This window comes from Etheostoma cragini, chromosome 6, assembly GCF_013103735.1.
Source record: "Etheostoma cragini isolate CJK2018 chromosome 6, CSU_Ecrag_1.0, whole genome shotgun sequence".
Taxonomy (NCBI): Eukaryota; Metazoa; Chordata; class Actinopteri; order Perciformes; family Percidae; genus Etheostoma; species Etheostoma cragini.
Window position 1 is genome coordinate 19901861 of NC_048412.1, and position 13179 is coordinate 19915039.

General features: G+C 35.9%; 2 protein-coding genes and 1 long non-coding RNA gene across 4 annotated transcripts in view; 2 read left to right on the forward strand and 1 right to left on the reverse strand.

Moving 5' to 3' along the window:
• The window catches only part of LOC117945624 (carcinoembryonic antigen-related cell adhesion molecule 1-like), an 8656-nt gene extending 4162 nt beyond the window's left edge, over positions 1 to 4494 (forward strand). Inside the window, exons 5-10 of one of the 2 annotated variants that reach the window (XM_034873226.1) lie at positions 308 to 580; positions 746 to 997; positions 2179 to 2293; positions 3026 to 3072; positions 3682 to 3722; positions 4104 to 4494. In XM_034873226.1, the coding sequence (XP_034729117.1) occupies positions 308 to 580; positions 746 to 997; positions 2179 to 2293; positions 3026 to 3072; positions 3682 to 3722; positions 4104 to 4328 (953 nt within the window). In that variant the 3' untranslated portion in view covers positions 4329 to 4494. The remainder of the gene's footprint in view (positions 1 to 307; positions 581 to 745; positions 998 to 2178; positions 2294 to 3025; positions 3073 to 3681; positions 3723 to 4103) is intronic. The other variant, XM_034873227.1, reaches the window with a different exon arrangement.
• A 5240-nt stretch (positions 4495 to 9734) lies between these two features.
• The window catches only part of LOC117945653, a 20270-nt gene continuing 16825 nt past the window's right edge, over positions 9735 to 13179 (reverse strand). The window contains exons 2-3 of the long non-coding RNA XR_004656853.1: positions 11703 to 11718; positions 9735 to 9744 (exon numbers count right to left, since the gene is read on the reverse strand). This is a non-coding gene — a long non-coding RNA (uncharacterized LOC117945653). The remainder of the gene's footprint in view (positions 9745 to 11702; positions 11719 to 13179) is intronic.
• The window catches only part of LOC117945638 (carcinoembryonic antigen-related cell adhesion molecule 5-like), a 3822-nt gene continuing 2700 nt past the window's right edge, over positions 12058 to 13179 (forward strand). Inside the window, exons 1-2 of the mRNA XM_034873252.1 lie at positions 12058 to 12333; positions 12515 to 12823. Coding sequence (XP_034729143.1) covers positions 12279 to 12333; positions 12515 to 12823 — 364 coding nt within the window. The 5' untranslated portion in view covers positions 12058 to 12278. The remainder of the gene's footprint in view (positions 12334 to 12514; positions 12824 to 13179) is intronic.

Sequence of the window (13179 nt, forward strand, 5' to 3'; positions counted from 1 at the left end):
CCAAGTAAGCGACTAGCTGGTGAGGAAAGTGCACAATTTAGCAGCTGAAGCATAACAGCTAAAAGGACAGTTAATGTGTGACTTATACTTACCAGGTGGACAGAAACACCATCTCTAAATGTTGCTCTGTATGTCCTCTCGTGTAACATTATTGTTTGGTTAAACATAATTTAGGAAACTGTAATTATGTTTGCCCTTTGCAACGATAAAGGTAGTTCTTTGGTTTCTTTTGTATTGTTTTAAGTTCTCAATTTTCAGTTAGCTGCTTCCTGTTCTCATATTGTTTACGTGATCTTTTAACCAACAGAGATAATATCCGGTGCGTTTGTCACACCAACCACAAACCTGACAATTGAAGGGATCTCTGTCAACTTAACCTGTGATGCTGCTGGCTCTGTCTTTACCAGAAACTGGATGAAGGATGGCTCAGATCTGACTCTGGCTGAAAACATGAACCTTTATGACAAGAGCAAAGTGCTGTCTTTTAACAGCCTGAAAACAACAGACAGTGGGGAATATTCCTGTAAAATCAGCAACCCACTCAGCAACGATGAAGCTAAATACAGCATGGCTGTGATCTGTAGGTAGCAAATTGTACATTTAATGTTCAAAATTATGGACTACCATAAATAACTATATTACAAAAATGTTTGTAGATCTGTATCATTTTAAAGTGAATTAGTGAACACGTTTTATATTCCTTACTTTTGCTGCTGTAAGAACTTTACAAATATCTGTTTTTCAGATGGTCCAGAAAATGTTCAAATCAAAGGTCAAAGTGAGATACATTTGGGAGAGTCCTTCACATTAACCTGCTCTGCTGATTCCACACCACCTGCTACCTACATCTGGAAACTGAATGGGACAGAGATACACAATTCTGCTAAGTTCACTAAGGACAACGCTGAACTCTCTGACAGCGGAAACTATACCTGTCAAGTGATGAATAGTATAACTGAGAGAACATCGATTGCAGTCCATGGATTGTCTGTAACAGGTACAAAGATAGTGTTAATTCTAGGAGTGGGAATCACTAGTTGCCCCACAGTACAATATTATAGCAATTATGTATATTTGTTTTTAATGTATTACCTTTTTTCCAACTTCAAATTTTGGCTTTAAAGGAAAGCTTTGTCAACATCTATTTTATCTAAAAAGAAACATTCCTCTGTTGGTCAAACATACATCAGTTTATATAGTGAAAGCTTGATAATTGGCACCCATGCATTGACACAGTTTCATATTACAGATACACATGGCAATATCACACAAATATGCTGTATAGTCCCCCCCCCCGGCCTAGTTGATTGCAGATTTTGTTGGTACTCTAGAAAATTGCGATTAAGAGTTTTATTGTTATTATTAACTTGAAGTCTTAAGACCCAACAAATGCTGACTCAAGTGACATCAACTGAGGTAATTTATCAGATTTCAAGCAGCTTCCTGTAAAGCCAAAAGCGTTATACAACCTTTTCACACTTCTACAGATTAACATTGCAAACCTCACGATGGACAGTCTTAAAAAAGTATCAAAATTACCGCTGCAGAACCAAAGATATCATCCTTGTTAAACTAATGTCTAAATTACCCACAATACAACACAACAACCAAAATTGGTTATGTTAGTCGCAGCTAATGTACCCTGCATATGCTAGCATCAAGCACAAATGATGAGGGTGCTACAGAGGTCCGATAACCTCACATCTTCTAGCAGATTCCAAGATTTCTTTTCCTTTTTCAAACTTTTAGTCTTCAGATCCAACCAATGCTGACTCAAGTGACATTACTTAAGGCAATTTAGCAGATTTAATGCAGTTCCTCCTGGAAGAACAACGCTATGCAACATTTCACACATAACCAGTAGTACTCCCCAAGATCTGAGATTAAGGTGCAAAATTTCACTTTAAGCAAAGCATAATTCTATGATTTTGTGTTTGCTAAAACAACATGCTGCATTGTGCATTCTGCCAAACAAGATTGTTCTCCAGCCTAAGAAGAGATGGATGCCTTATAGTACTCTAAAAACATCAAATTTATATTTAACTGGCCGACTATGAAATCACATAGAGAGATATTATCGTATGCATTTTGTTCCACTGTTATGATGAGATTATGAGACAGTACCTTTGTACAGAATGGTGTAAAAATATGTATGTTTATGTTCTTATCCCATTTAAGCTAACCCAGTCAAACCATCAGGCTGTTCGGGTGGTTGCATCGCTGGAATAGTAATTGCAGTTTTAGTGGTCTGTGGAGCTGTTGCTGGTGGAGGGTACTGCATGTATAAAAAAAAGTAAGTGTACAAGAGCTTTAATATATAACAAATCAATTACAATTATCGTAAATGCTTAGAATTACCATGTTTGGACCCAAAAGCAGGACTCCGAGACCGGGTAGCAGTAAGTCACAGGATCTGAAATGATGGCAGAGTTTGTTCATGGCTCAGGAAGAGAGAAGTTAGAACTGACTTTCATCCTAGGATCAGGTAGACTTTAGTAAAAAAAAAAAAAAAAAAAAAAATATCAACCTTCAAAAGGTTGATGTTTAACAAAAGGTCACCACCTATGTGCTGCTTTTGTTATATATTTTCCATAAAGTCCTGAGCCTGACTTTAGATTTGACTCTAAATCTTTAGTATAATTTCACAATGGAGCTGAACCTCAACCATGTACAATTTTATAGTTTAACATTTGTTTTCGTCAGTTATTACTATTAAACTGTGATGAATTATGTGGCTTCACATGAGTTAAAACTCTGTCATCATAACCCTCTTTTAAAAGTCCTTGAAATGTAAAGATATTGTAAATCAGTCTTAAAAAAGAAAATACACTTTGGACTGATGATAAAATAGAGGTTGCAGCTCTTTTGAAATAACATTTTTAACTTAACGTAAGAATTCACAGTAAATTTATTTATTTGCTATACATACAACATAATGCTGTTAAAAATGTGTTCCAAAAAATCTGATAATGCCTGTCTTATGCCTGATTAACATGTAGTAATGATTTATTACCTCTCTAACCAGAAAATTGATGAAAAATCTCTCTAATAAAAACACTGCTACCAGAACGGGTAAGTGTGTGTGTGTCTGTGTCTGTGTGACTGTCTGTTTGTCTGTCTTTCTGTCTTTTTTTCTTTCTTGAGAACCACTCATAAAAACAACTTGGAAACATTGGACACAACACTTTCTTGGGTTCTGAGCAATTCACCTGCCACAACATAGTTGGTCACACACCCAAGTTGTTGCAACTCACTATGAGAAACCCTAGTAAAATAAACTGGTTCACAGGAAAAAACACCAAGAGCAGCCTTTACCATTAGGGAAAGTAGGCAACTGCCTGGCTGCACCAAACAGCTAGAGATGTATTATGATATTTAGATATGAAAAATATAGAGTATGTTACTATTCTAACTCATTGTACCCTGAAATAAATTGTATAGCGCCCCCAAAGCATTTTTAAAAACCTATATACTTCTGACCTACTTTGTAATTTTACTTTGGAGGAAAACATTTGTAGTATATTTGGGTCCCCAGCAATACACACATCGTGTGTGGAGTAGATCTGATCAACAGTTCTTGAGATATTTGTATGGCAGACACAGATTCCTTGCTTTAACGTTGAAGTATTTACTCCCTTGAAAACATTATTCTAAGCGTAGTTTATTTCTCTTGTTTTAAAGGAGGTGAAGGCCAGGAAAACTCTGCATACTCAGCAAGTCAGGTAAAAGTCATCAATGCACTTAAGAAACAAGGTAACTCAGAGAAACTTGGCCACGCAGGTAATCAAGGAACGCGTTTACATGCCAATCTCAATGCCTAAATTAAAATGTATGCCTCTATTGCTCAGACAAATTGCAGCATAACTGTTCTTACATGTAACATAATGATGGATTTATCATCATTGGAGTTATGTGTTGTATAAGTCATGAGACCTCAGTGAACAATTTTGTGAATTTCTGAAGGAATACATGAGTCAGGATATACTTATTGATACACTTTTTCTAATGTATATTAGTGGACAGTCTGTGTTTAGGTTTGATTAACAATGTGATATAATTGTAAAAGTAATCTTATAATTTTCCCCTTGCTTTTACTTCTCTAGGAGTTGAACTATGCAGATATCAGTTTCGAAAACAAAGATGGCGGGAGAGTCCAGCTGGGGTTACAGAATAACCCATCGGAATACGCTCAGGTCAAAGTGAACAACAATCCTCCGGCAGCATCCTCCCCTCCTACCTATGATGCCCACCTGGAGCGAACAAAGAGGCCAGCTCCTTTGCCTGATGACAATCCCGCACAAGTCTACGCTCAAGTTCGCAAGAACTGACCACACTGCACAGGATGGATCATCTGGTGAGGTTGAACTGGAGAAGCAGCTGACGTGTGGTTAGAGAAACCTGCACTTTCCTCTCAGTTCCCTTGACAGAGGAGTAAATTATGTCAAAGCACTTTAGCTGTGGTTAATAAATAACCAGGTATTGATATGACTGAGGTCTGATTTTCTACAGTCCATGCAAAGTGCCGATATCTAAGGGGAGATATTCTCTGTTTGTAGTTTTTTTTTTTGCTTGAGCTTAACGTTTGACGCTGGTGAGGTGTCCGATTTGACTCCATGTGTATAAAGTGTGATTCCAGTCGAGATTACAGCTAGTCATTTATGAATTCATTTTCATACTTATTCTTTTTACAAAATGAAAAATGTAATTTATTTAACAATATTTAATTGACCTTTCGATGGTATTTGTCAGGACTGTTGTTAATACACCTTGAGCTTGTCAGTAAAATGGTGAAGTAATGACCTTGCATTGGTGGATAGATTTACTTCATGTTATCAGTTGGTGCAACAGGAACAGTTGAAAGATCAACAGAAACGGCAGGTCTGCGGCCAAGATAATCCAAAATGCAACCATGACTTAAAAACCAAACAACACCGGCTCCACTGGAAACATAAACAGTAGTTGATAGCCTACAAAAAGGAGTCTGGCTAAGTGGTTATTTGATGGATATCTACAGGTACGATAAATGCTTTTCTTTAAGTTTTGAAGTCAGTCCAACAAGAATGCGGAATCTGGCTTGTAAAAAATATCTTTTCCCGCTAGTGATCATCAGAGTAATTCAGGACAAATTTATGATACAGTAAATGTCATAAAAACTGCTATGTTATAAAATGATATGATGCTATGATATTGATTTCGATTTTTTTTTTTTATAAATGTAAACCCTTTGACACCGTTACGCTACGAGAGCAGTGAGTGTAATCCAAAACATTGTGGCCAGTTGAAACAATGAACCGAAACTCACTAGGAGTTTCGGCTCATTGTACAGATGTAGAACAGATTGTATCTGATATCACAACAAATGCATACTGTATATTATAAATGTGTACCTAAAGAGCGAGGCTTCAGGTGAAGGTAGAAAGTTATTTTTCCTCAGCCAGGCGCCACATTGACTCAGCCAGGTCAGTGTCATCAGACTTTATACACAAGTTCTATTTATATAGTGCCAAATCACAACAGAAGTTATTTCATGAAAAGTTACATATAGAGCAGGTCTAGACTAGAGCTGGGCAAAATGGAGAAAATAAAATATCACAATATTTTGGACTAAACACCTCGATATCGATTATGTAGGTTTGACTATGGTGCTTTCTCTAAATTTTTACTCAGAGATTTATGATAAATACTCAGTAATGTGGATATAATGGCTAAGTGGGTAAATAATAAATAATAAACAGCTAGAACAGTCTGGTAAATTCAAAAAATGACATCACTTTACGGCAATGCAGCCGTTAAAACCAGGAAAAGACAACACTTATGCCATGTTAGGATATAATGATATCCAAAATCTAAGACAATTTCTAATCTTGTATTACGATATCAATATAATATTGATATATTGCCCAGCCCTAGTCTAGACCATATTTTACAAACCCACAGTCCCCCCACCCGTTAAAAGGAAGAAACTTCATACAGAATCAAGCCTGAGGTAGGCGAACATCTGCCTTGACCCATTAGGTTGAAGGTATAAATTCATGGTTTGTTTTGCAGTCTGAGTCTGATTATACAATAGCTTGTCTTAGTTTTCATATTTGCAAGTTTATGGTACATTCCATAAATACAGTGAACATGAAAATAGGTGTCTGTTATTTACAATGCCAAAGGTCAATAGTGAACCACACATGTAGGGAACATTTTGAAGAGAATGAAGTACAGTGCAAAATCTGAAATGGTCCTATTTAGTGCCGGGTAGCATATGTTACTAATAATCATGGTATAATCTTTTTGATATTGTCTAGTGCTTGTCATTTAAATTGTTTAGAAAAATAGTGATAACACCCAAAGAAGAAATAAGAAAAGCTTTTAATCATTACTACATTGATTAAAACGTATAAAGGATGATGTCATCATTAGTCAGGCAAACTGGTTAAAGTTGCTTCAATGCATGCTTAATCAACATAAGTACTATACAAAGAGAAACTAGAAAAATGCATCTGAAAACCAAAATCATAGAAATGACTGGGTTTGTGTGCACTCTGCTGTGCTTTGCGTTTGGTAGTTTTGCTGTTGAAGTCTGATAGGTAATGGCTGCAATAAATTCAAAGTTTATTGTAATAAAGACGTTGCTGTGCCAACCTGATGTCATCATAGCAGCACAATCTACTAAAATAACATGTGACTAGTGCACTAAAAGTACAGGAAGGGTGTGAATCTGTAAAGTAAATAAATTAAGGTATTTCTGTATTCTTTAATCTCTTAATCATTCAATATTTTCTCTTAAAAACAGATTACGGTTCTTTTTTACTGTTTTCCTTTGAAATCTTTTTACCAGAAAAGCCTTGCCTGGAAACAACAGGTGTAAGATACGATTATAAACTTAATCTAATTAAAAAAAAAATCAATACTGAAAGAATTTTTGTTGTAATAGGACATTTTTTTAGGTGTACTTCACAGTTTAGTTAAAATGTCACATTCCTGGTGCTAACTAATGTCAGACTCTGTTAGTGATCAGAGTAGGAGATAGGAAAGCATAAGACAACATTATATTGTTTAGATTTAAAGAGAAGAACAGATCATACACTGTAAATATGCTTTATTATTATTATTATAGAAACACAGATGTCTAGGCCAGCTGAGAGGCTATTCTAGTAATAAAACAAGTAATTTACGGTACTTTATAGCTTTATGCAGAAAAAGGAGGGAGTTACAAATAATGACAAACTCCTTTTGAGGAAGTGCCATCTAGCGTTCGATGCAATGCTCTGACAAAACTATCCAGAACAATAGTTGATTTCAACACAGCTGTTTCTGCTTGTTGCTGTTGCTTCTTAATAATCCACACTTTATATTAACAATAATTCACATAACCCCACAACTTGCAGAAGTCACAAAAGCTGACCTAACCTTTGTAATAACAGAGTTTCTGTCATACTTAATGGAAATTTTCTTTTGCATATAGGTTGTATTGATTTCATCACCAAGTAAATTCGGATATTAAACAAGATGATGGGTGTGAATGAAATGAATGAATGAAAGCTGCTAACTCAAAGATGCTACAAATAACAAGGTATTTTAGTTCTTGTTGGAGTTGTTACCGACGAGTTGGTCATGAGAGACAGTGCTATGATACCCTACTGGAGGAGTCTTTACTGTGTTTTGCTGGTGGCATTGATCGGTAAGAGCACTTCATTTACTGAATGCAGATTTTTAGTTACTCCAGGGACTGATAATAAGCCTTTTAAATAAGCACTTGGTTTAGTGTTATATTAAGAAAGCTGGTTATGATAATGTTTAAGAGACTGAAAAATAGTATCATTTGTGTTAAATGTTACATTTTTGATTCTGTTAACAAACTACATGTGGTACTTATATATGCTATGGAATTCAAGGATTTGAAACCTCAGGAGTCAATGATATGTTTAAAGTTTAGACTGGCCTTGACACATTTGCTGGGATATAAAATATGACCTAATCTTTCCTGGAGTGGACATAACTATACCTTTTTATTCTCTAATTTTTTTTTTTAGCAAGGCCTGTGAAATAACCATTTACTCATATTTGGATTAAAGTAATGAAAAGAACTTCATCATACATTGTCTGATATAGCCGTACCGACTCTTCTCCCTAAATTGTTGTTATTCACACACTGTGGTGGTCTTTCTAATCTTTTGTGGTTGATTCATGAAACGTCAGCATCAACGAACCTGACAAAGTGTTTCCTGGCAGATTGTGTAAAGTCACCTGCTTGACAAGCTGTACCTTTATATATAGACTATACTGTCAGATTACAATTCAGGCAGGGTTTTCCCATTGGAAGCTTCATTACAGTCCATGAAAATGAGCTCAAGTAGACAACTTTTATAGCAGGTACTTTCCAAAACCTCAACTGTGTTGACTAAAATGACTGATTCCTGGTAGACGTTAGCGGTAATGACAACTTTTTAGTATCTGCTCTTTTGTATATAATTACAAAAGCATCAAATTACATGTTAAAGCCAGTCTAATAAGTCCTCTTCATCCTTATACAGGTATTCCTCTCTCTGGATCAGAGGCGGTGCAGCTCAGTGGACTTCTTGCAATTATTGTTGGACTGCTGGTGCTATTTAGGTTTACTTTTCTATTTTTTTTTTTTTTTTTTTTTTTTTACTGTTATGCTTTAAAGAGTATATTTGCCCTTTTTGAAATGTACTTATTTCCCTTTAATGTTATTCATAAAAACCTTTTCATGTTTGTACAATGGTTCACCCATTTTAATACACCTATTTAATGTATTAATTAGTGTGTAGGCCTACCATATAATGAGTAAAAAATACTTTTATGAATCCATGAAAACAAAGTCAAATAAAAGTGAACAAAAGAGAATGGCTTTCAGGACATTTGTTAAAATCTCCAAATTGCAGAATTTCAGTCAAATGCTATTAACATTTAGAAAATATATCTTGTGTTTATAATTTCAGTACATCCTTGAAAGTACAAGAGTATTATTTATCTTTGTCACAGCACTGTCCCAAATGGGTGTGAACAGCAGGACTGCTGCCACACAAAATGTTTTTTATTTGTATTACAATGAAGTCTATATGATGCATGGTTTCTCAAGTTAAATTGAATCCAAATGTATGGGGTAGATTAATCAGACAATAATACAATCTAACAATCTACAGTAATACAGGGTTGCAGTATTTTTACTGTGGCAGAATGATTTCATTTACAAATCTTCACCCATTGTTTACATGTTTACAAATACTGTAAAATGCTGGTTTTATGACAGATACAGTGACGTAGTTGCTTACTGTTTTTGAATGTTACTGATACTCCCGTGTTTCAGCAATCGGCAGGCAAAAATCACAGCAGGTAGTGATGATAGCTTCATATGCTGAAATTCTGTATTTTTAAAGTAGAATCCAAAGTGTAATTACTGTCTTTGTTGGTTACATTTTAAACCTTGTGTTGATAATGATGCCAGCTGTAGGTGTTTCCTTTAGCTAAATGAGACATTGTTTGACTTGAAGTTGAACCCTGACCTGGATGTGTTACTGATTTACTCACGTGCTGAAAAGAGGTTTTTGTGAAGCCAACATATCTCGAAAATGACTGACTCGTTTATACTCATGGTTGTGCTTAGTGACTAAACGAAACCGCTCCTACCCTCCTGAAACCAAACAAATACGACAGATAAGAGAATTACATAGAGCTGAGGGAGACCTGTGTGACGTCTTTGTTCTTTAGTTTTTTTTGTCTGGTTGTTGTCTCACATGTTCCATATCATTTTAGCCCTGTGGCTAAGTTAAAATGCTTCAAGTTTCAGATGAAACACTGGAAATAATATATTGTCTGTGTTGTAAAATTGAATAGTATAAACAACAGCAGTAACATAGGGTATTTTAATGATAAAATATCCCAAAGAAACTGCTGAAAAACAGTAAGTAGATAAAGTAAATGTATATATTTTATTTATTTTTGTTATGGCATTATTATTAAGATATTGTGGAAAATACAGTATTTTGAAAATGGGTTTCCATTATCTACAACTCTACTAGATGTACTGTGTACTTTCCCAGCCTCACTTTCAATAATTAGCTTTAACTTCTCTTGTACTGGACTATTCTTTCATTTTCTTTATTTATCTCTCTCTTCCTATTCATATTTTACTTTGCATTGTTCCTCTATTCAGTTTTTGGCATGGCCTGCGGTTGTTCTCCAAAGGGAGGCGCTAGTGCTCTGTTAAACAGGCATTTACAAGAGGTGAATAAAATTAAGTCCAAAATGAGCTATTTCTTTAACTGCACGGTATGTGTTTTATTGTTTTTCCCTTTAAATAATGGTGCTTTTAGTTAAGTTTTACTTGATATAAGTTTAATTCATACAATACAATAGAATAAAGTATAAAGACCTAGTTCTATTGGTTTCCTAATCTAATTACTTCACCAGCAAACCAACACACATCAAACCATGTCGATAAATATATAAATTTGATAGAATTCCCAAAAAATATTACTAGAATTATATACTTACACTTCCAGGTATTACATAAGCCACAATTTTACCTGAAAGCATTAAACAAAGGTGGATTGTTACCAGTCATGCCACCCAAGCATCCATATAGCATTCGTCATAGTTTGAATAATAACAAGGCATTGTCAATACAAACCCAGGCCCCTATAAAACAGGTGCGTATTTATTCCACCTCAGGCTCACTATCAAGCATGGCAGGAGGATTATCTCTTGTTGGGAAATGTGGTTTTCTGGTCAGGGTGTTGGGTTACAAGGCCAAAAAATTAGGGCATCAAGTAGCTATCTGTCTTGTTTCAGGGCAAGAGCTAATAATGAGTGAGATAAGATGATTTAATTATATATTTTATTATTTTAGAAATACAAATCCTTATAATTATCACATAGTTTATTTTTGTGAAGCCTTACACAAACACCTGCATACACATTTTGCAATTTAACATGACATTTAGTCAAAACCTAATACATCGTATGACAAAATGTCCCAAAAATATAGACCTAATTTATATTCTGAAACTCTGCATAATGAGTACATTTACTTTGGTACTTTGACGCTAATACTTATGCACGTTTACTTAGCAGACATGTTGAAGGCAAGGGCAGACTGCTATCTGCAGCTGTTAACATGGATGTAAACAATGCTGGATTTGCAAATGTTTTATAAGGAAGGGAATGCACTCAATGTGTTTTGGAGAGAAACTGAATGTAATGTAAACATAAATGTTGTTTGTTTACAAAAAATATCAACTGCTTCTTTAACTAAAGGATATGAATGCTTCTTGCATGACTGTTATAACACTGTGTAACACTGTTAACATTGCAAAGCAGACAATGCTATTTATCAAAATGAAAAAGTCACAGCCTATTTATATTAGAATAAATACAACTATACAGTATGTAGGTACAATAAGGGATGAGGAAATACCATTCAATTAAATAATTAGAAGATGTCCTTCAATGCTGCTACAGCCCAGTCATCAATCTCACCTCCTGTGTGTCAGGTATAACACAGGTGTGCTCAGATACCGAACACCACAAGTGTTTACTGAGTGTTATTGTGTAAGGTATCATGGTCTGCTTTCTCAATGTGTTATGCTAGAAAAGATGTACAAAACATATGAGAGTTGCACTGATTGAATTGTCTGCCATCATACAACATACTGTATATTGCTCTGTCTCATAAATAAAAACTAGACAGTTGTTGCTGTGTTGCTACTTGCAATATTCAGCAAACTCTGTCCACAGAGCACAACAGACAGACATCATCAGTAAACAAAGCTGTAGGTATCATATGGGTACACTGAAGCTTTTGGGAATAGGGGTGGAAAGACAGAAGAACTTCCCCAAAATCGTACTCTTGCCTAATTAGGGTCAGGGAAAGGATATACAGAACACTGATGGGGAGAAAACAGCAATGGCCCTAACCTCCCACAAAATGAAAATGATTCAGCCCAAATTGTACAAACCTTGTGAAAACAACTGGTTGTTTTCACAAGGTTTGTTCACCATCCCCCAATCCTGCCTCACATACCTTCTGTCATAATTTGTCATTTTGCTCTTTGGCCATTTACAGAACTTCATCCCAAATGGTAAACAGAAAATATAATACACCTTTTGTAAGTTTGAAAAGAGTGAACACCAAATAACCAACACCTGCAGATAAGAACTGTGGGTTACTGCTTGAGGTGTTCATGGGGAGGGGGCTGAACATTTGTTTTCTAAGTATAATAGAGGAGTAAGAGTGAGGGCGTCCTCAGACCATCAATGCAAAAATGGATAAGAATACTGAAGGAACCCTGACCATTGTATTGCTGGTTTTAATTCAAGGTAGGCTCTGTTATAGCTGATTAATTTGAATGTGATAATTTCATTATTCTAATAAAAAGGGAAGTGTGTTTCATTTACAGTACCAGTCAACGTTTGAACGCACTTAAATGAGAAAGTGTGTCCGAATGTTCGACTGGTACTGTATGTTACAGTTAATAGCCAATGTAATTCTCTTCCTCAGGTGTTCTGGCCTCTGGTGCTGTGGAGGTCCAGCCCTCCATCAACCCTGCTGTAGTCGGGACCTCTGTGACGCTGTCTCTGTCTCCTCCGACCGCTCTGAAAAGTGGAAGCTGGGCAGTGGGAGAGTCCCTCATCCTCACCTGGCTGGGAGACCAGCAGGCAGCCTTCCCCGGTTACAGCGGCAGGGCGTCAGTCAATGTCCTCACTGGAGCTCTTACCTTGAGCTCCGTCACGGTGGCAGACTCGGGAGTCTACATGGTACAGAGCAGTGACACCCAGCTTAAGGCCAATGCTTCCATCACTGTTCTAGGTGAGAGTAAACAAATTGCTAATGTTCGGTTACTAATTTTAATAATGCATCCATTAAAAACTCCTTAGCCAGCTCATAGTAAACTGCCCAAATGTCACTCAGAATGAGAGTTTAGATAGCAGCTTCAAAACCCTCCTCTTTGCTCCATAGAGATCAAATGTTTAATCTATTCACTTGATACGTTTAAATAAAAGGTCACACTAGTTTGAGTGATATTTTCAAGGTTATACTTCTATTTAAGTAAGATACTTTTGGGACTTATTCCACAACTGCCCATGTTGTTGTATGTTTATTATTAGTATTTGGAGAAGACTGGACATTACAAGGACAAGGACATTTCCGCAAGTCAATGTTTT